The 21,357-nt window shown below is 33.5% G+C and overlaps 2 protein-coding genes across 3 annotated transcripts; one reads left to right on the forward strand and one right to left on the reverse strand.

Annotated features, from left to right (window-relative positions):
- Window positions 1-310: 310 nt before the first annotated feature.
- On the forward strand, window positions 311-8,696 carry LOC114403657 (vacuolar-sorting protein BRO1-like). The gene is made up of 8 exons (XM_028366757.1): window positions 311-1,225; window positions 2,796-3,746; window positions 3,839-3,928; window positions 4,190-4,258; window positions 6,652-6,792; window positions 7,117-7,165; window positions 7,573-7,676; window positions 7,864-8,696. Exons 1-8 carry the CDS (start codon window positions 548-550, stop codon window positions 8,398-8,400), a joined length of 2,619 nt encoding a protein of 872 aa, XP_028222558.1. The 5' UTR covers window positions 311-547; the 3' UTR covers window positions 8,401-8,696.
- Window positions 8,697-11,502: 2,806 nt separating this feature from the next.
- LOC114401568 (tetratricopeptide repeat protein 5-like) lies at window positions 11,503-19,749 on the reverse strand. Of its 2 annotated transcripts, none has more exons than XM_028364108.1 (13): window positions 19,474-19,749; window positions 17,463-17,572; window positions 17,256-17,366; window positions 15,879-15,936; window positions 15,346-15,435; window positions 14,549-14,643; window positions 14,291-14,344; window positions 13,896-14,033; window positions 13,592-13,649; window positions 13,352-13,466; window positions 12,610-12,679; window positions 12,078-12,149; window positions 11,503-11,950 (listed from the first exon to the last, which is right to left on the reverse strand). In XM_028364108.1, the coding sequence occupies exons 1-13, from the start codon at window positions 19,634-19,636 to the stop codon at window positions 11,834-11,836; spliced, it is 1,251 nt and encodes a 416-aa protein (XP_028219909.1). In that variant the 5' UTR covers window positions 19,637-19,749; the 3' UTR covers window positions 11,503-11,833. The 2 variants fall into 2 exon arrangements, with proteins under 2 accessions (XP_028219909.1, XP_028219908.1); XM_028364107.1 differs by having other exon boundaries at window positions 13,592-13,664.
- Between the last annotated feature and the right edge of the window lie 1,608 nt (window positions 19,750-21,357).

Below are 21,357 nucleotides of genomic sequence, written 5' to 3' on the forward strand. Positions count from 1 at the left end.
TTAACAATTTATATAACTAGTTATTATTATTTAAAAAGTTCTTTGCATGATCAAAATTAGTTATTATTATATAAAATAGATGGATGTCTATTTTTAAAGTTGTACACTTGTACTTGTAATTTCTTTTCATAAACTTAAACGTTAAGAAATTTCTCTTCAATGACAAGTTCATGGAAATCACCTTCTAAATGAATATATTAAGTTTTAAAATTTTGTGTATGAGAATGAAACAACCAAAAAATATAATAGATAGAAAGTGACATTAAGTTTTTAATTAATATTAATATATGAAAAAATAGGGCTTTGTTTTCACCGTGTAATGTCTGAAATTCAAAACCCTCTGATGGGGCATCGTATATGATTGGTCGGTCATAGCAGCGCTTGCTCATCCACTCCACCCTTGAAAGGAAACAAAATTCACACACAGAAGAATAGAAGGGTAGTTAAGCTTGCTTAAGCAACGCAGAGAGAAGCAAAAGGAGTTTTTGTTTATCCAGGCCAAATTGTAATTAATCAAACTTTCTGGGATCTTCTTCTTTCTCTTGCCATGGCCGCGTCGCCGTCGTCTTCCGCCGCGGCAAACATCATGCTGGCGATCTTCGAGAAGAAAACGAACAGCGTAGATCTCTACCGCCCTCTCCGCAACTACGTGGCCTTCCACTACTCCGAGCGCGAGGCGCAGAACCTTGAGGACGATCTCCAAACCCTGAAGCAACTCCGCTCCGACGTGGAGCGCCACTCCGATCCGTCGCTCCCGACGCGCCGTGACCTCCTCCAAACCTACTACAAATCCCTCTGTCTCGTGGAGACGCGGTTCCCTATCTCCTCCGACCCCGACCACGTCAACGCCCTCACCTTCGTCTGGTTCGACGCCTTCAAGCCCAAGCAGAAGGCCTCGCAGCAAAACATCCACCTCGAGAAGGCCTCCGTGCTCTTCAATTTGGGCGCAGTTTACAGCCAGATTGGTTTGTCATATGATCGGAACACCGTGGACGGCCGCCGTCAGGCCTCCCACGCCTTCATCGCGGCTGCCGGATCCTTCGCCTTCCTCCGCGACAACGCCTCCATGAAGGCCTCTGTTGGGAGTTCCACCACTGTCGATTTGTCCGTGGAGTGCGCCGGGATGCTGGAGAAGCTCATGCTAGCGCAGGCGCAGGAGTGCGTCTTCGAGAACACCATTGCCAAAGGGAGCACTCCCGGTGTCTGTGCCAAGATCTCTAGGCAGGTCCGGTGCTAGTTTGTTCTATGTTTTAACTTATAATCATTCTTTCATGTTCGATGCTTGAGTTGAGTGATTATGAAGATGCTTGGTCACAATTTCGATTCCGTTATTATAGTTTTCTCTCATTTTTGTTGTTTTCTTTATGTTGAAATGGTTTTCCTTTATGCATGGGCAATGAGTTTCAATGCATTAGGGGTATCCGCGTTTATTGAAGCTTTCATATTTGTTCTTATCCTAACTGTTGGTTCAGTATATGCATGGCAAAAGGGGGCATTAGAATGATCTTAATTCTTGACTATTTAGACAATTAGAAAAAAGTATCGAGACAATTATGAATTCCATTGAGTTTTCCTATGTGAAGCTCTTCGACTGATTGAAGTCACTCACACTTGTATCCACTTCTAAAATGGGGCAGAAGTGATCCAACTGCAAGTTCATATTGCTAGAAGTATTCTCCCAATATGGCCAACGATCCAAAGACTCCAAAGCTAAACCTTTTTGTACTCTCGAGTATGGCATGGTTAAAAAAACAATGAACTCAGCAAATACATCTTCCGTATTTGCAACTTTGAACTATGAAGAAGTGACTTCATATGGGCCTTTCCATGTCATAAATGCGTTTTGATTGCTTTGGATAATCCAACCCCAGCACCTTGTAAGCTTTGGAAATGGCTTTTAACATGCTGGTTTCTGCTTGTCTCTTACTCGGATACCATTCACAGGCGAGACAATAGTATGCTGTCTTGATCTCCAAGTCTGTAGCTGACATGGAAGGCCCGTATGAAGTCACTTTGTCTTGGGTACGGAGTGATTGTCAGCTATGAGTTCAAACTTGCACATCTGGAAGGTGTATTTGCTGAGTTCGTTGTTTTTTCAACTACGCCATACTCAAGAGTCGAAAAAGGCTTAACTTTGAAGTCTGTGATCATTGACCATATTGGGAGAATGTTGGATCACTTATGCAACATTTTAGAAGTGGATACAGGTCTGAGTGACGTTGAAGAGCTCCACATAGGATGGGTGGGTGTCTAATCCCTGGGCCAATATAATGTTTTTTAGAGGGCATACCCATTGAACATGCATGATCAGTCCTTTCACTCATGGTAGAAGCTCACCGGGGTTTTTTGAGTTTGTATCGAGCTTTGGGACTGCACTCTTTAGCACGAACATTTTTAATTGTGAATATGATACTTTTTATGTAAATGCTGCTAATTGTTTGGCAACTTTGACCAGTGGTTTTTTGTAGACTGTCTGATTGAGGACAGGTGGGTATTTGATTCTTAGACCCAATATAATGGTTTCTAGAGGACACACTCATTGAACCAGTATGATCAGTCCTTTCACGCTAAGTCACGCATGGTAGAAGCTCATTGGGGTTTCTTGAGTCTGTATCGAGCTTTAAAACTCTTTGGCCAGTGTAATTTTAACTATGAATCATGATTTGTAAATATGCATGTTTTATGCAAATGCTGCTAATTGTTTGACTGCTTTGATAACTGATTTGTTGATCTTGTGACACGTGTTTTGTTTTTTGGCTGAGAACTGACTTTTATTTGAGATATTGTACTTGTAGGTTGGGATATATTATGAGGAAGCTTTAGCTGCGCTCAATGTTGCACCCTTGAGCCAGCATTTTGATAAGTCCTGGATAGTTCATGTGCAGTTAAAGGCGGCACTGTTTTATGCAGAAGCTTGTTATAGGTATGGTTTGGAGCTGCATGATAAAGAGGAGATAGCAGAGGAGATTGCACGACTGCGGAGTGCTGTTAATGTGCTGACTGAGGCGAAGAAGAGCTCTAAGGGTGCTGCGGCACAAATTCTAGATGCAATTGGAAAGTTAGAGGCCAATATTAACCGGAACCTTGAAAGGGCAGTCAAGGAGAATGATAGGGTTTACCTCATGAGAGTTCCTTCACCAAGTTCGTTACCGCCTCTTCCGGCATTTTCTATGGTGAAGTCCATGGTCATGAATGAGGTGCTAGATGCAAGCAAAGAGAAGATGTTTGCAAGTCTTGTTCCCGACAACAGTGCAAAGGCCCTCTCCCGGTATACTGAAATGGTAGATGACGTTATAAGAACACAAGCTGAAAAGTTGCAGCAAGCTAGTGAGCTAACCCGGGTTAGGCTTAAGGAAATGGAGCTGCCAGATTCCATTCTTGCTTTGGAAGGAAATTTTACTCTACCAACAAGTCTCAAAGAAGATGTGGAGGCTGTGCAGATCAGTGGGGGCCCTGCTGGTTTGGAAGCAGAGTTGCAGCAACTTAAGGACCTAAGGAGGGTGAATCAAGAGTTGCTGGTCCAGACTGAGGAATTGTTGCAGAAGGAAGCAAGGGAAGATTCTCAATTTAGAAGCCAATTTGGCACTAAATGGACCAGGCCTCAATCAAGCACCTTGACCAAGAACTTGCAGGATAGGCTAAACAGGTTTGCAGGTAACTTGAAGCAAGCTGCCGAAAGTGATGGTAGGATTGAGCGTTCTGTTAGAGAACATTCAGCTCTCATGTCGATCCTTGACGCCCGTCCGGTAAATTGTTGAACTATTTGTTATGACTTGTCTGCTTCCCAGTGTCATCAGAAAACATTGTTAAGTCATTGAATCTCTGATGTTTTAATCAGATTGAATCTGCACTTCCAAGCTTGGCAAGGCCGATTATGTCTTTTGATCAAAATGAAGATGCTATTGTGGGATCTCTCAAGCAAAGCTTGGTATGCTGGTTTTGGTCTTGTTATTGTTATATTATGATTTTTGACTTCTGAGAAATAAAATCTATAACCATTTCTTGGGTCTAAATTTATGCAGCTGTTGTTTAATGTTGTAACCATAGTTTAATGTGCATTTTAATGTACATTCAGAATATTGCTGTAAATATTTTAATTGTTTGACAGGATGTAATGTTAAATGCAGCTACAATATTTCATTTACTGTGTTTATGATGCATGTTGAAATCTTTGTGCTGACTAATGCAGAGGCAACTAGAAACTCTAGGAGCTCAAAGGGCTGGTCTTGAAGATATGCTTAAAGAGATGAAAAGAAAGGTGTTCCTGATAAGCTTTATTCACATAATTAGGTTTTTCTTGTAGAAACTAAATTTTCCTGTCTTATCATCTGAAGACGTGAAATATGCTTGTCTTTCCTTCAAGTTATATGCATTGTTTATGCTCGACTTGTTGGTTTTCTGGTGACATTCAAAGATATTGAAGTAATATTACAAAGTTCTCTCCTGTTGTTTGCATATAATGTGTGCTTCTCCCCTTTCTGAATACAACAATTAATGTCCTTTGTCCAATATGTTTTCTTAGGGTAATTAGGGATTATGCATGTGCATTATCCAGAAGTATACTAAACTATTCAAACTTTCATATTTTGCTAAGAAAATTAATGAATCTTAACTTCTGCTAAGAATCATGAGATAATCCATGGTTGATATTACATACACAAGCATAACAAATCATAGATATTTGTTAAAATCTCCCTTGATTTTCTCATCAATGGTTGAGATTCCTTTTTTTCATCTCTAAAGTGAATCACTCACTTTAGAGGGGGTAAAATCAACCTATTCTATCCACTGCAATGCAAACTGCACAAACTCAACCATGCACACCCTGACGTGGGACAAACTACCTGGGGGATTTTAGTCCAGTATATTTATATTTTTGTTCCATTTTTATTGTAATTTCATGAGTTGCTCCAGTCCTTAATCCCAATCATGTGCTGTGTGAGGCTGATGAGAGTCATTAGAATTGATGGGTGTGTTATTATTTTCATTATGGTAAGCTATATTAAAATTCTAAAGCATGCAATAGTTGGGTATATTAGTGAATTGTGATTGTGCTTTCACTTTTGTCAGAATATTTTATTCATTGGTGACCATATGAAGCATAACCTTATAAGGTTGATTTAAAGCTGCAAAAGGTATTAAAATGTAAATGAAAGAAATATAAAAAAAAATTCCAACTGTAAATGTATATTGACAGCATGAGTACCTGTACCTTGTATTAAACCTTATATTTATGTGGGAAGAAACATTAATTTTTTGTGGAGTGATTTTGTTTTTGTGATGATATTAGGGAGCAACACGGGATTCAATGGTAGTAAAATATATTCATGTGTTGACTGTTGAGTGCAGAAGGAAAATTTTTAAATGAAGTGTGTTGAAAGAGGGAAAAATAGATGCAAGAGATGCTGAAATCGTGTGTCTTGACTACACAATGGAGTCTGTTTTGTATAAATGCAATAAATACAAATAAATATCGGAGATAACATTCCTATTTACATGATACAATATGCCTATTGCAAAGATCCTAATTAAATAAGGAAACGAATCATAAAATATAAAAGAAGAATAAATCGTAATTGATCATCTTGGATACTCTAAAATATTCTAAGATGTAAAAATGATACCGTCAGATATTTCTAACGAAGTGTATAATCATTTTGTTTATGTTAGAGAACTGAATATGATTTTAACTTTTAAGCTTATGCCTCCGAATCTATGTTGCATGGAATGGATACTATTATTTGAAATGATATCATACATACATTTTTTCTTTAAAAAAAATTAAGATGCAGGTATGCATTGTGTTAAATAAAATTGATATTTATAAATGTAAAGAAATGTAAAATTTATCCACTTGTGACCACTCCAACTTAAGTCCCTTGCATTCTCCCTTCTACTCTGCTTCCCCTTCCTTACTTCCTTGTTGTCTGCCATCTCCTGCTCTCCCCCAGCACCTTCCCCAGTCTGTCCCTTTTCAATATCAGATATGCAATAATCAAATACACCACCAATTTTGGCATGTATCTGTGCAACATAGGTGTAAAGGCTCTATTTTCACTTTGGGTCATTCTAATCAGTGCCTTGGTTAAATAATCAATATATTGAAAATTTTGTTGGAAATCATGTTGGGGGTGCATTGGAAATCATGGTAAGAGTCCATTAGTAGCCCTTTTTAATTAAAAAACGTTTCTCTTTTGATTTTTTGTCACTGTTTAGCATTAACCATTCACTTTTTATTCTTGTGTACATGATTCTTCATTCATAAGTTTTTTGTTTCTTTCTGCTTATTCTAAGTAATTCAAATATGGAGTTTTTATATCTATTGATTAATATGAAATTCCCTCCATTCTTGTTATCAGTGTTCTATCATTTGAATTCACAATCCCCTACATGTGATGTGAAAAAGTGCTGAGCTGTAATTAAGAAAGATAAACAGAAGTATATGGCATTTTTCTGTTTTAAACTTGCATTTCTGCTAACTTATTGTGCAAGATAATTGAATTAGTGGTTTGGGTTTGTTTACTTCATTTAGGTTTCTAATGTTGTGGATATGAAGAAATTGCTGGGAATGTTTCCTCCTGTGCACTTTACCATTCACAAATCTATTACACACAAATATTATTTTGCTTATATTTGTATATATATCTTCAGGATGATATATTACCCAAGTTGATGACATCCACCGGTTCTTATGATGATCTCTTCAAGAAGGAGATAGCAAAATATGACCATATTTGTGAAGAAATAGCTCAAAATATCGAGGCACAAGAGCAATTGTTGCTGCAGATCCAGGTGTTTATCTTTGTATACCTGTAACCCATCTAAAACAAACTAATGCTAATGCATATAAGAAAAGAAATATTCCCCTCTATCTTCTAGATTCTTGATTACCACTGCTAACTAATTCCCAAGTAACTAGCAAATACAAGCTACCTTTTTAATATTTCATGCTTCTTGAGAGGGTGGACCTTGCCTGTGAAACCAAAAAATTCAGGTTATCTGCCATTATGGTTGAATACTTCCTTTGTTGGTGTTTGTATTTGCTTCTGATAGATGGTGGAAGAAGTGATAAATTTTAATGATGTGATTCTGATAATTGTTTGCCATTGTTCACAGGCTCAAAATGATGAGTTTTCTGTTATCTTTAATCTCGAAGATTACAAAGGTAAGTCACATTTGGTTGTTTTCTTGATTGAATATGGTTTTAAGCAGGCTAACAACCAAAATATGTGTATGCATTGGAATTTAATAAATAGGATCTGAGTTATAAATTGTTAGTTATTTATAACATAATTCAAATTAATACAAACATAGAAAATATAAAATATCCAATCCAATATTTCTTATTTATATTATTTATTTGATATTTTAGTGCATATAAATTACCTTCATTGTTGACAAGGTTAAGTCTGTTTTCAGATTATGTTTAATACTGCACACAATTTTATGACTAACCACAGTAACCAGTAAAAGAAAATTTTCTCAATTACATTTCGTGCTGAATGCTCCAATTTGAGTGTACCTTTCCTGTATCATAGTTGACCTTCTGATGGTTTCTTATATTTATTTCAGCTTCACGTGAAAAAGCCTACAAGCAGATTGAAGCTGCCATAGCAAAATTTAGAGAAATAAAGGACAACATCAATGAAGGGTTAAAATTCTATGTTACGCTGCAGGTAAGAACTTATCAACTATATATGCTTTTAGTTCTATTCTGTAAAAACTTGCCAATTTATTAATTGGTTGCATGTTATCATCATTTTAATTTAAATTGCTCCTGATATTTTTTGAATAATATGGTCTGTTGATTCTATTTAAAATAAATATTATCATACATTAATATGCAATTTCTTTGTTTAATAGGATGCAATCACAAATGTAAAGCAGCAGAGCAACGACTTTGTAATGACGCGGAACATCCAGTGCAGGGAAATGATTGAAGATGTTCAAAGACAAGTGGCTGGTCTGAGTTTCCAGGATAACAAAAACACAGGTGGTTTTAACAGCAACTACCCTTCAGTGGGAAGCCAAAATCAAAGATCCCCTACACAAACAGATCCGGCTCGTCCCCAAGCACCTTACTATCAGCAGCCAGTTGAGCAGCCACCAGTTCCTCCCTATGGCCATCATCCCCCTCCCCCATATGGTGGTCCTGCACAACATCATCAGCCTCCACCTCCATACCACATTCCACCATCATCAACTGCACCATACCCACCCCCTCAGGTTCATCAACAGCCACCAGCAAACCATGAGTATGGCCAACCAGCATATCCGGGATGGCGTGGTCCGTACTACAATGCACAAGCACAGCAACCTGGTTCTGTTCCTCGGCCTCCTTATACCATTCCATCTCCATATCCTCCGCCTCACCAAAGTGGCTACTATAAGCAGCAATAGTGTTCATCCATACGTCTTGTAGGATAAAGAGAATATTCTTTCTGATGCCATTATCTCTTGAATAAATGAGATTCAGCCCTTTATCTTATAAAAGCCTTTGCATTGAGTGAATCTTTTGTAGTTTCTGTTTTCTTTCTTTATGGTTTGTGTTGGTTTGCGTCATCATTGGATTGTGTGCATAGTTGATCTTAATACAACGTTGTATGTATAGTTTGTTTGACTTGTACCTTACGAGGGGATTCTCCCACCAGTCCGAAGAGGAAATATAAAAGCATTACTAGTGCATTCGTGACATAGTATCATATTTAATTATTTATTGTCAGAACTGACCGTGCCTAAGTATGTTCATTGCTCCTTTGATGAGTTTGCGACTTTTTTTTCAGATGCTGGTACTTTGACGAATTTTTTTTCTCGATTTTAAGTTAAGTTTGAAGGATATAATTTTTAGAAATTAGATTCAATATGTTCTGAAGATGAATTCAGATTATATATTGAGTTATTCTAATCCAGCACTTTTTTTTTTTTTGCTGAGAATTCTAATCCAGTTTGACGACATATATTCTTTGAAAGTATATGTAATGTTTAGAAATGTAGCTCGATTAGAATCTTCTGCTGGTTAAACGATCAAAAAGGGGTGTAATTTTTTTCTTAAATTATCAAATGGAATAAAATTTAAATTAATATCCAAAAATGATAAATAGTAAGGTATCTTATAATTTCTAAGAACAAACTTGTAAATTTTTTTTAAGGTTTTTCTTTTTTATTTATTAAAATCGTAAAAAAATTTATGACTTTTTATTTTTTTAGTACGATTTTGAAGTTATTTTATTTGTTTTAGAAGTCATAAATTGTTTATGACTTCAGTCGTTTATTATTATTTTTAATTAATTATTAATGAATTTAGTTTATTTCTATTTTTATTTAATATTTTTTATATTATTTTATTTAATATACTTTTATATTATTTTTTAAAATATTTTTTATATTTTTACTAACCTTAAGGATTATTATTTATTTTATAAAGTAAAAAATATATGCAAAAGACTTAAATTTAAATAAAAATGTGTAGTATATTATTATTTGTTTTCTATATTTAGTATATTTTAATATTAGTAACAAAATATTTTAATATTTTTTAAACAAATATATGTAGTACATTTTAATATTTTTATTTAAATTTAAGTTTTTTTAATTTACAAAATAAATAATAATTTTTAATATTATAAAAAATATAAAATATTAAATAAAATAATATACAAGAATATAAAAATATTAAATAAAACTAAAAATAAAAAACAAACTAAATTTGTTAATAATTAATTTTTAAAAAATATTTATGACTTTTAAAACAAAAATAAAAAAAATTAAAATAATTACAACTTCAAAATCGTATTAAAAAAATAAAAATCATAAATTTTTTTATAACTTCAACATAAAATAAAAAAATATAGTCGTAAAAATATTTATGACTTTGTATGCACAAGAATTCATAGAATATTCTATGACTTATTTCTTTTTGGGTATTAATTTAAATTTTACAAAAAAAAATTACACCCTTTTAATTGTTTAGCCATCTTGTGCTTTCCAATGAATCAATAACATTTAAAATTTTACTAAATATTATAAAGTATTAAAAAAATTGTAACAGTTGGTTAAATATATTTTTATTTCTTTTATATTTAATATTTTTAATTTCATACATAATTTTTAACCCAAAACCTTACATATGTGTAAAGTGTGTGAGGAATCAAATTAAATAATGGTTTTGTAACACAACTCGATATTTGCAATATAGATTAAATAGTTACCCAACAGATTCAACAACATCGAACACAACTTGACTTAATATTACTCTCAGATGCTAATGATCTTGTGCTAATTAAGCACAGTTATACTAATACGCACTCACAAGATCTGATATATCTGAACCTTGCAAGTCGCATAAATACGTTATTATGCTAACAAACACATACACGTACGAGACTATTCATTTTGCATTATCAATCGTTTTTAGGACGTAAGGTGAACCAGTTTTGGATAATAGTGAGGGTTAATGCCAGTGATGCAGCCAAAAAAGCAATCATGGCCCATCGGGTATTGAAATGGGTGCTGTAAACTTCAGCCAACCATGTCTTCCATCTAGTATAATGCTTTTCAATTTGATGCTTAACTGCAATATATTTCTTGCTGAAGGCTACAACATTAGTGGAGATATTTTGATTGTCACAGTGCATTTTAGTTGGCAAATCATCACCCAATTCATAGAAATTGGCCAACTCTACGTCGCTTCCGAGCAAGTTTTGAAGTGCACCACCCAATTCATTACTAAATCGATAACATTTTAAAATATTATATTATATTTAGAGGAGTATGAGTAACATATTTTCTAACATATTTAATACACCTTTTATTATTAATTAAATTTTATTTAAAAATATAAAATTATGGATGAGATTCATTAAATAAAAAAATGAGATCCACTGATTTTTGATAAATTTCAACCATTGAGAACATGTTTGAGGGGAATTTTGATGTGCCTAATTGAAGTTAATATATGTAGTTTCTAAGTCTATGTGATGGATATGACGTGAAAAATTGTGTTGATAAATTGTATCCAGACACGCACCAATAGTGTGTTCAAAAGAAGAAATTTTTACTAATATCCACGTAACATATATTTGAGTGTTATTAATTCCCCTAAATTAAAAAAAAAACCTTGAGTGCATGTTACGTAAGAGAAATTATTAGATACCACATGTATTCAAGATTAGCTGTGTGAACAGCTAATAACTAACCCAATGATTCCCTTTAAACTATAAATAACTGAATTTAAGTAAAGCTGAAAATAAATTCCAGATAGAATTTTGTATTGATTTTGTCGAGAACTTATTTTAAGTATGAATTTCTCATATTTACATTGTTTATTTGAGCATGCAAAAGTATTACTCTTCAGGAAAGTATTGATTTTGTCCGCTTGACATTGCCCTGCAGGAAAGTATCCTAATGAACGCACGCAGAATTGAAAAGTTTCTAAAGCATTTTCACTTTTATCCCCCTTTATTTTTTTCGCCAAAATAGAGAAATTAAAAAAGATGAAGCACGTGCAAGATTAGAGTTTGATACACAACAACAAACAAGATTTTTACATAAGCATGCTGTTAAAAGCATAGAAAAGTAGAAAACATCCCAGGAGAATCTTCAAACTATAATATTCAACAAATGCAAAAACTTGATGGACAAAATAGAAAACCAAATGTAAAACTTTCCTCTCAAGTTTTTTTCTTTTCCTATTATCTGATTGTGACCCATGACTTGGGCAAGAAATTCACATGTATAAAATGTATCAACTAATCTATTTACTCAATGAATACACAGCATCCAACACCAACAGCCAGAAGACACGTAGAACTCATCTAATTCAGCAGTGGCCTTTTCAGGGTTTATGTTGAGCATATATTGAGGTACCAACAGCTTGTTGAGGAGTCAAAGCTTTTCCATTTACAAGCACTTGTTCATAGAAATCCAGGCGTATAGATTTGAACTGGTAATGCTATTTTTATATATACATAAAAACAAGGTAAAGCCTTAATCAGAATGACCAGTTCTATTGCAAAGACATTGAGGAATTAGCAAATCATGGCATTAAATCAAGAATATCTTTGTAGTAGTATGCGTACCTTCTCCTTCCAGGACAAATAAACATCACGAAAATAAGGGTCAAGCAATGTTAGCTGATCTCCTTCTTTAATCTGGATGATAAGGGCCCAGTTAACTCAAATAACTCTTAAATTGATGAACCATAGCAGTAGAAAATTAAAAAATAATCAACTAGGCCAAACCTTTATGTAAATAAGTACTCACTTAAATGGAGAAGAGAGGGGAAAAAAAGAATGATTAATATAATTTTATGAGGTCTATACCAGCACTAGTAATCCAGACTTCGTTGCATATGATTACATTTGATCATTTCTTTTATCCTTTTTCATGTCTATGGTTATCAACCCTCTCAGAACATGACAATTTTATGAACACATGGCATGCAAGTCCATATGCTTAAGCATAAAGATGAAATTTTATTAGAGATGAGAAAGAAGGAACCATGTAACTGATTTGCCACCCTTGACATTTATCTAAGAAAGGAAAATTTATTTCCACTTTTGAAAAAGACAATATGAGAAGATGAAATAAAACTTCAGCAGCAGTTCTTACCACATCAGTACGTACACCATAAATCGAGAGAACAAAGCAAGATTGATTTGAATCACAAAGCAAATAGTATCTGCACAATGACAAGGACAACATTAACATAAATATGTGTTTGTATTTTAATTTATTCTAATAAATATTTTCGTTTTTTAGTTTGTCATTGTATCCCCCTGAAACTATATTTCTGGCCCCAAGTCCCCGACCATGGTGAAAATTGAAAAGTTTCCTTTCCAAACCACCCTTACTCTTCATCCACTCCAGCCAAATGCTTACAGAAGCAAACAAGAGTAAAGAAAAAACAGACATTTGATGCATAAACAAGTGATCCAACTGAATGCAACGAAATTTGTAATTTAAAAATGCAAAAGGCACAGTTTAGGAATATTATGGAGAGATGATTCAATGCATTGGGTGTAATAAAGTAATAAACCATTTCCAGAAGTGTCAACTCTGTTTGGACAGAATAAGGTTCATTAGTTAGTTAGTTGGGGGTTAGTGAGTTAAATAAGAGAATGTAAGGGGAAAGGGGGCATTCCATTGGGTCACCAATTGTAGATTGAGCATTTGTTCTTTCTCTTTCTCCTATTTTCTGTTCATTCAATAAAATCTTTCATTGGTTCGTATAAACTCACTCCACTACTTCTAATCAAATTTCATAACTCCAAAATGAGGATTATGCAAAGGAATGTGTTTATGGAAAAGATTATATATAGTTGATAATAATTTTCAGGAGTAGAGGACTTACAGGGGAGCAACACTCTCATTGCTAACAAAGAAAAAAACTTTCCCCTCAACTGCAAGAGCTCTATTTGGACCCTCTGACAGAAGGTCTATGGTAACTCTTCTGTATGATGATTTCACTTGCACCAAAAGGTAGACATGAATCAGGTCAGTATATTAGTGAAAATATACAGATTTAAACACAGGCTCAGTAGAAGTCAAAATGGAACATGAACTGAAGCCTATAGCTCAGAAAACTGCTTACAATCAACAGCAACCAATGATGATGCCAAAGATGCCATTCGCTTAGCTCTTACATGTCCCTGTACATAATAAAACTATATATAAACCAGCATAAGATGTTGGCTACAACCCACTAAAAAAAATTCCTGGTACTAGGGGACAGAGGGTATAGACTTCAATATTTCTTGAAGTTACCAGCTTCTATCATGAAAAGAATTCTCCATGCAAGAATATCAAGCCATAGAAAAAACCTATGAATAATGCTTCAACAAATCACTAGCTTAAATTACCACTACATAGCCAACGGAAAATTTTCATTTCATTACCTTCAAAAGATTGTCCACCTTGTCAAGTAAATTGACTATCTTCTGAACCTCCTCTACAGCATTGAGACCTGGATCCTTTAAAGCAGCAGCCTCAAATCCACTAAGGGCCCTCTGGTAGTTCTCTAGATATTTGTTAACCTGTAACAAATTATTTAGACAAACAAGCAAAAACACCGCTCAACACACTGTTTATTCATATCAAGTGTAGCAGCCACTATTTCTATTATAATTTTGAGGTTTAAATATTTTTTTTTTACTATTCAGAAGGTGGAACTGATAAATATGACAGCAAAAATACAGGAGAAAAGTAAGTTGACATATTCAATATCCAACTCTTCTCTAACGAATACTTGAACACAATGAAACACAGTAAAAGGATCAAAGACGCAACTTACAGTAGCACTATTAAAATATAAATCTGGATTGGACTTCATGCTTTCATCTTTCTCCTGGTACATATTAACCAAACATTAGGTCTTCCGTTCCAATTTGTAAATGACAATCCTATTCACCAATAAATACTAGACACGATAATAATATCCATGTAGAAATGAGTATAATAAAAGTGACCAAAAGGAAGATACATTCCTATTGTATGCACACTATACATTTCTATCATATGCACATTATAAATCCTGCCTCTTAATACTCACAGCATTTTGATATGCTTTTAAAGAATGTAAAAGTTTGGTATGATCCCAAGCTCCAGTGACAAAAAAACTTGTTAGGCATGCATTTCCAAGATTATCTGTCAAGGAGATTAGATGATGTTAAAAGATCAGAGATAGCATCATATTTCAGAACAAACAAGACTTAGACAAAAAAAAAATGAAAAAAGGTTGCTCCATTTTTCTCATGTATTCTATTCAGTTACAAACCAATTATTTAAGGACATTTGACAAGCAGTGATAGTATCTTAGGACAGGCAGGAAAAAAGAAAATTGGTTTCTTATACTTGAGATCAGAGAAAAAGATATGAAAAACTGTGTTTTCTGGTTGATTCAAGATGTAAAAGGGATACACAAATGTATAGATAAAAGATAGGCTGAAGATAAGGAAAAATAAGCTAAATCTAAAAACAAGATGAGGAAAAGATTCAGCTATTATCCTATATAGCTAATATCCTAAAAAATATAGGTTATTTGGATAAATACAAATTATATTTCCTAAAACTGCTACGTAACAGAATCCAAGCCATATCTCAACGCTTATATTCAATTTCAATTGTCATTGTTCATTCATTTAAGGAAACAGTTTGAGAGAAGTTGTATGTATAAGGAAAAATCAAAACTTACAGCCTAATGACTAGCAATTTTACATCAATCATCATAATTAAGGTTGCACATATGTTTACATGTAAATCTATTAGGGTTTATCCCAAATACTTTTCAATAGCAAAACAAAATTCATTTTTTTAAATGTCATAGCAATAGCTTGTTTGAGAACTTACACCAAGAGTTCCCATCCTTGACATCCAAAGTGATTGCTTCCTTGGCATGTTGAATGCTTTCCTCAACCAGTTCTGCTTGATTCTCTGAACCTGAGTTCATAGAAAGCACAGTAATAAATCTCTAATATTAGGCAGTTTTCTAATAAGAACCTTGGGAGAACAATACCACAAAAGCTAGCCATTGTAGTTGGAAAGTCCAAAGCATTATAAAGCCCACACTAGAATCACATGTTCCAATCTCTAATCTCATACTTTGGATGTATGAGATCCAATCTCATATCTTGCAATTGGATCCCAACACTTCCCATTCTTGTTTTTCTCCATAAAATTACAAAAAAAGTCTTTATTCTATTCACGTGGTAGGAAACTGAAAAGAATTACAAGGTTACAGATAATTTACAAATTAAAACTCCCCTCCTCTTTCCACATTCCCCACTTTCCTCCATTCTTTACCTGCCCCACATTTCCTCTACCACTGCACTATCGTCCCCAGCTTTTCATTGAAAAAATAAAAGTGCAAACAGTTCCCTTACCTTGAGACATTTTTCTTTTAAGCATTGATAATTGACAAAGTATCTTTTTGTTAGGACCCTGCAGAAACAACAAATACCCATTGTCACTCATCATTTCACTAAATGGAATCTAAAAATGAGACTTGGGAGAAAATGCTTATGGCCTATTGGTGAATAAATACACACCAATCTAGATACATTTAATTGAAGCCCTGTTTGACGCAAACGTGCCGACAGTTAGTTGCTCAACTCCATAAGCTTTATTAACATGCATTATGTAAAGCATTCTAGTAATATATGCAAAAACTTGTTTTGAAATGACACCCTAAAGTAAAGATTATGCAGTTTCACAGTCCCAAAAGTACATTGAATAGCATTTACAAGAAAGATAATAATCGGCCATCATGTTTCTTCACTCACAATGTCTAAATTCTCATCCTCCTCCCTTTTTTTTTAGAGTGTGTGTGCTGTGGGGGATTGGGGGAGAATGAAAGCATTCTCTTGAGACGTTGAACACCTCTTCATAGATACCAAAATCCAAATTCCTCATCAGTAACACTCTTAGCAGTTTATTCTTCAGATTTTCTAGACAATTTTCAACCAATAACTGATTTATAGATTTCTATTTAAAATACATATTCTATACAATTGCTACCCCTGCAAATGAATACATGCTTGCTATCCCCAACAAAAATTTATCGGAAACATTGGATCAAGAAATGAAATGAATAGGCTGTTCTTTGCACACTGCTGACAGGCAGAGTGGAGGTCGAATATATTCCTTGAAATAGATCAATATTCAGATTCAACTGTGATTTTGTTGCCACCTATTTGGTAACAGAAAAGGAAGGGTTTCCCTCACTTTTTAGTTCCCACATTTCACAATAAAGGGAAGGAAATATTGAATTTCATTATTTTTATTTCTTAAAAACAAGAAATTTTATTCAAATTAGAAGAAAGAAATACATAGGAGAGCGAGTAATATATAGCATCCTTCTGAACAAGGAGACAAAAACAAAAAAGAGAAAATAAACCAAGCTTGTTAGTAACTTAGTATAACAATTCTATCTGCATGCCTGTCAAAAAGACAGCTTGAAGGAGAAGCCACAAAAACAATCCTATGTTACAACAAATTTAAATGGCAAAGATTTATGCTTGAAAATCGAAGCAAGCTAAGTTCATATAAGAATTCCATTATTATGTAAGCATAATGATTTGAAGTGAAATTTATATATTCTGTTGAACAAGTTCCTAACCCGTCACTTATTGGGGGGGGTGGGGGGTATGATGAAATGATCTCTAGCTCTTCCATTGATTGTAAATATTCTAAAAGGGCTACTTTAGTATCAATCATGTAATGTAACTTGTGAGTCATTGAAATCTACTCTTGATGCTAACCTTGTCTAATGCAAGACTGAGGCAGTTCTTTGCAGCAGTTAGATCTCCTTTCTTCCAAATGCAGTTTCCTAAACATAGCCAAGCATCTGCAAGAGATGGGTTTAACTTAACCTGGTCCATGGAAGAGTCAATTACAATTTACAATCATTTAAACATCAATAGAAAGACAAGCTAAATCAAAGAAACTATCAATTAAATCTTGCTTACAGCTTTTGATAGATGATCCTCAGCTTCTCTCCTATAGTCAGGAAATACATCCAATATCTTCCCTCTAAGATATTCAATTGTTGCACGTTGCATAGGTGATTTTCTTTGTTCTGGCACAGGTGACAAAATTTTATTAACAAACTTTATCAGAAATCAGCAGAAGTATTGTTCAAAAGTAAAACAGTGGAAGATGCCATTCTAAGTAACTGAGAGTCTGAGTAAAAAAAAACTGAAAAGTAATATGAAAACAAAATTTTGTATACTTCAATGTTAACAATATAGCAGTTTCTCCACAAGCATATTTTTTCATGCACTATAAAACATTACAGTATTACAAACACTGATGGAGAAATATAGGAGGAACAAAAAAGACCTACAAATGGTTTTCATTTATTTGGAAAAAAAAAAACATATAATAGAGTACCTAGAGAGGTCCTATGGAAAGTGTCAGAAAAGAAAGGCCTCAAGATTGCTTACATTTGAACAATCAAAGATATGTATGAAAGAATTACAACTAGTGTAAGAACATAAGGGGGAGATACAGAAGATTTCCCTATAACTATAGGTGTGTACCAACGGTCTACTTTGAGCCCTTATCTTTTCATCTTGGTTTGGGACATGCTTATAGAACATATTCAAGAGTCAGTACCATGGACATGCTTTTTGAAGATGATAAAGTCTTGGTGGGAGAGGTGAGAGTTGAGACAAGAAATAATGAAAATTTAGATATATGCAGATTGGAGACAAGCCTTGGATGGAAGCATTTTAAGTACCTTCAGTCCATCATACAAAATGAATGAGAGACAGAGAATGACATCTACCACGGGATCCAAGCAAGGTGGATGAAATGGAGGAATGCTTAACATGTGATATGTGATAGAAAAATACCACTCTAAGCTTCAAGGAAATTTTTACCACATACCTGCAATGCTATATGGGACTGAATATTGGACTTAAAGCAAAAAGAAGACTTAGTTGTTGTTTTTGTAACGCATCACAATATAAGTATTTAAAAACACCTTTAGCTAGTTGAGTCTGATCAGTCTCAGCTAGTTGAATTTCTGTTATGACACAACTAAGTATTTGGGGCTTCCTTCACCTTGGATTATGCCATCCCCATGATGGTATCCCTTTTTTAGTCAGTATCCTTCAATAAAGAATAAAAGGCCACACCTTTAGGGTAGTGTAATGACCACTACTGCTAATTGCATTACTGTACCTTCCAATGATTCAAAAATATAAGAAAACAAATTTCAATTTCAATACCTCCTTTACATTAAAAAAAATTGCTCTTCAGTCTCAACCTCTTTCTCTTTTATTATAAGGTACCAGAGTTTGTACATAGCCTTATTTTCTAAAAATGCTTAGGCAGACACAATTGTACAAGTAGTTTGTGCATCCAACCAATAGAAAATGACAACTGGTGTTTAACAATTGGGCTCCACAAAGCAGACTTCCTAAAGTGAATGCTTCTATTGATTATGTCTGCCTAAAAGACAGATTGTATTGTACTACATCATGTCTGCCCTAAAAACGTGTCATTAGTAGTCACTTTAAATCTTAACCACGCTCCTCTGACGTATAAAATCTGTCTTCATTGAATTATCCTCCTAGGCTATCGAAACTGTGATCATTGAAGTAGGTGATCACAAGTTACAAAACCTTTTATGCACAACTAATGTTATCTAACACAAGCATTAGCATAAGCATCAGATTCAACAGAGTCATCTAGCTCCTCACCCTTCCTGCGTTGCACATTCATTTTTCAAGTGGAGGGAGGTGCAATTTCATAAATTGAAAAGCAAATTAAAACTCATGAAAAATCTGAATTTCAAATGTTCAACCAAAACCCCAGAAAGAAAAAACAAACAAACAAACTCCCGCGTTGATAACACAGTTCGGTGAAGGGTATAAACCAAAGGGGTTGTTGAAGGAGCATGAGAGAACGATACCCTTTATTGAAAAGGGGTAAAAGAAAGAATCTTTATCCGGGGATTGGAAAGAAACTGACCTGAGGGAATGGAATCGAGGAGTTGAAGAGCGAGATCGGACTCTTGTTGCAACTTAGAGATTCTGTCATCGGGGTTGGGTGGGAAATAAGTGTCTCGAAGATGGTAAAGATCTTCTGCTGCTCTTGCAACTTTGGATAACGGTTCCTCGCTGGGATTACTCATCTCACTCACTGAAGAAGAAGAAGATGATAGTGATGGATGCAATTGCAAATGCACCTGTGTCAACTATACTACTGTGTTAGTATTACTAACTCATCCCCCCAAAACTAACAACGATTTTTATTCAATAAATTACACTCAAATTGTATATAATATATCTCTTTTTGTCATTAAGGCATATAACTAACTTCAATTAGGTGGGTATTATATTGTCGTAATATTTTTATTAAATATTTAATAATAAATTAACAATTGATCATGTGAATAAATTTCTCAAAATAATAATAGTTTTTCTTTAATATTGGACTCTTACTTCATGTTGCTAACACTCTAAGAAAATATAGTCTTTAACTGAGACATTTTATCAAACAATTAATCATAAAAAATAAATATTTAAAAGAAAAAAGTCAAAAATATAAATGTAGGAACGAAACACTAAAAGTTAAAACAAAAGATCATATTCAATTAATAGGCATGACTGAAAACACACTTTCAACAAAAATGTAATAATCAAACAATCCAACACGCACAAAAAAAATGAATTAAAAAAAAAAGAAAAAAAAGTGTTAACACATGTACCAATAAGGTAGGTTTATGTTCAACAAAAAGTTGTGTTCATATCAAGCGTGTTAAATTATGTTCAGGTTGAAAATCATGTAATGTCTTTTATGGAATTAAGAAAAAGAAGATGATGATATTTTAGATATAATTATTAAACGATTTTTAGGAGACGGAGAATGTCTAAATGTAAGGATTTTTTGTAGGATGTAAAAAATGAAGAGGATCAAATATAATTTAGAAAAGCACACGGAAGGGGTGCAAGTATGAGGAAGAAGATGATGATATTTTAGACATAAATTTTCTTCATGTGTCTATTTTATATTAAATTATTAAATGATGTTTAGAAGAAAATGATCTAAATATATTGTGAGTTAAATAATTAAAGAATTTATTATAGGATAAAAAAAGAAGGATATGAAATACAATTTAAAAAAAAACATGAAAAACACGTTACTCTCTTTTTTTCATAACCTTCTCATTGATTATGATTAGAGGACAGATAGTGGAAAGATAAATAAATTCTAACTAACACAATAATTTTTAGTAATTTCAATTATTCTAAAGAATTTTACCAAAATTGCCTAATTTGACAAAACAATATACAATATCATTTTTCTCCCTTAGCCTCTATGCCCTAATAATGCCCTTTGCCAATTTGAGTAATTATTAGATTTTTATTTTAATTTCTCCAGTGCAAATCGCGAATTATTTTAAATTTTTAATATAATATAATATAAATATAAAATGCTAAAGAGTTTATTTACTTGGAAAAGGTTTTCATGAGTGCTAAGGTAAATTAAAATATGAAAATGTAGCTGTTTCGTATATTTATTTTAGAACATTTTTAAAAGTATATTTAATTAATAGAAGATTTTTTTTAATGTTGATTTGTAACTAGTCATTGTGACTACTGTTAAGAAAATTGAGCATTGATTAAATAAGTTGAAAATGAAATATTCTTTAAATGAATAATTGATTAAAAATATTAATTTGATTTTATATGAAATTTTAAAATATTTTTGTTATAAAAAATGTAAAATAAAATGTATAGCAACTTTATTTTATTTGGAAATATAAATAAATAATTAATAAGTATGCAACATAATAAGCCAATTTATCTCGTTCTACCATGAGATTGGTTAACCTACATTGATAGAGATCAA

Source organism: Glycine soja, chromosome 20 (assembly GCF_004193775.1).
Source record: "Glycine soja cultivar W05 chromosome 20, ASM419377v2, whole genome shotgun sequence".
NCBI classification, from domain to species: Eukaryota; Viridiplantae; Streptophyta; class Magnoliopsida; order Fabales; family Fabaceae; genus Glycine; species Glycine soja.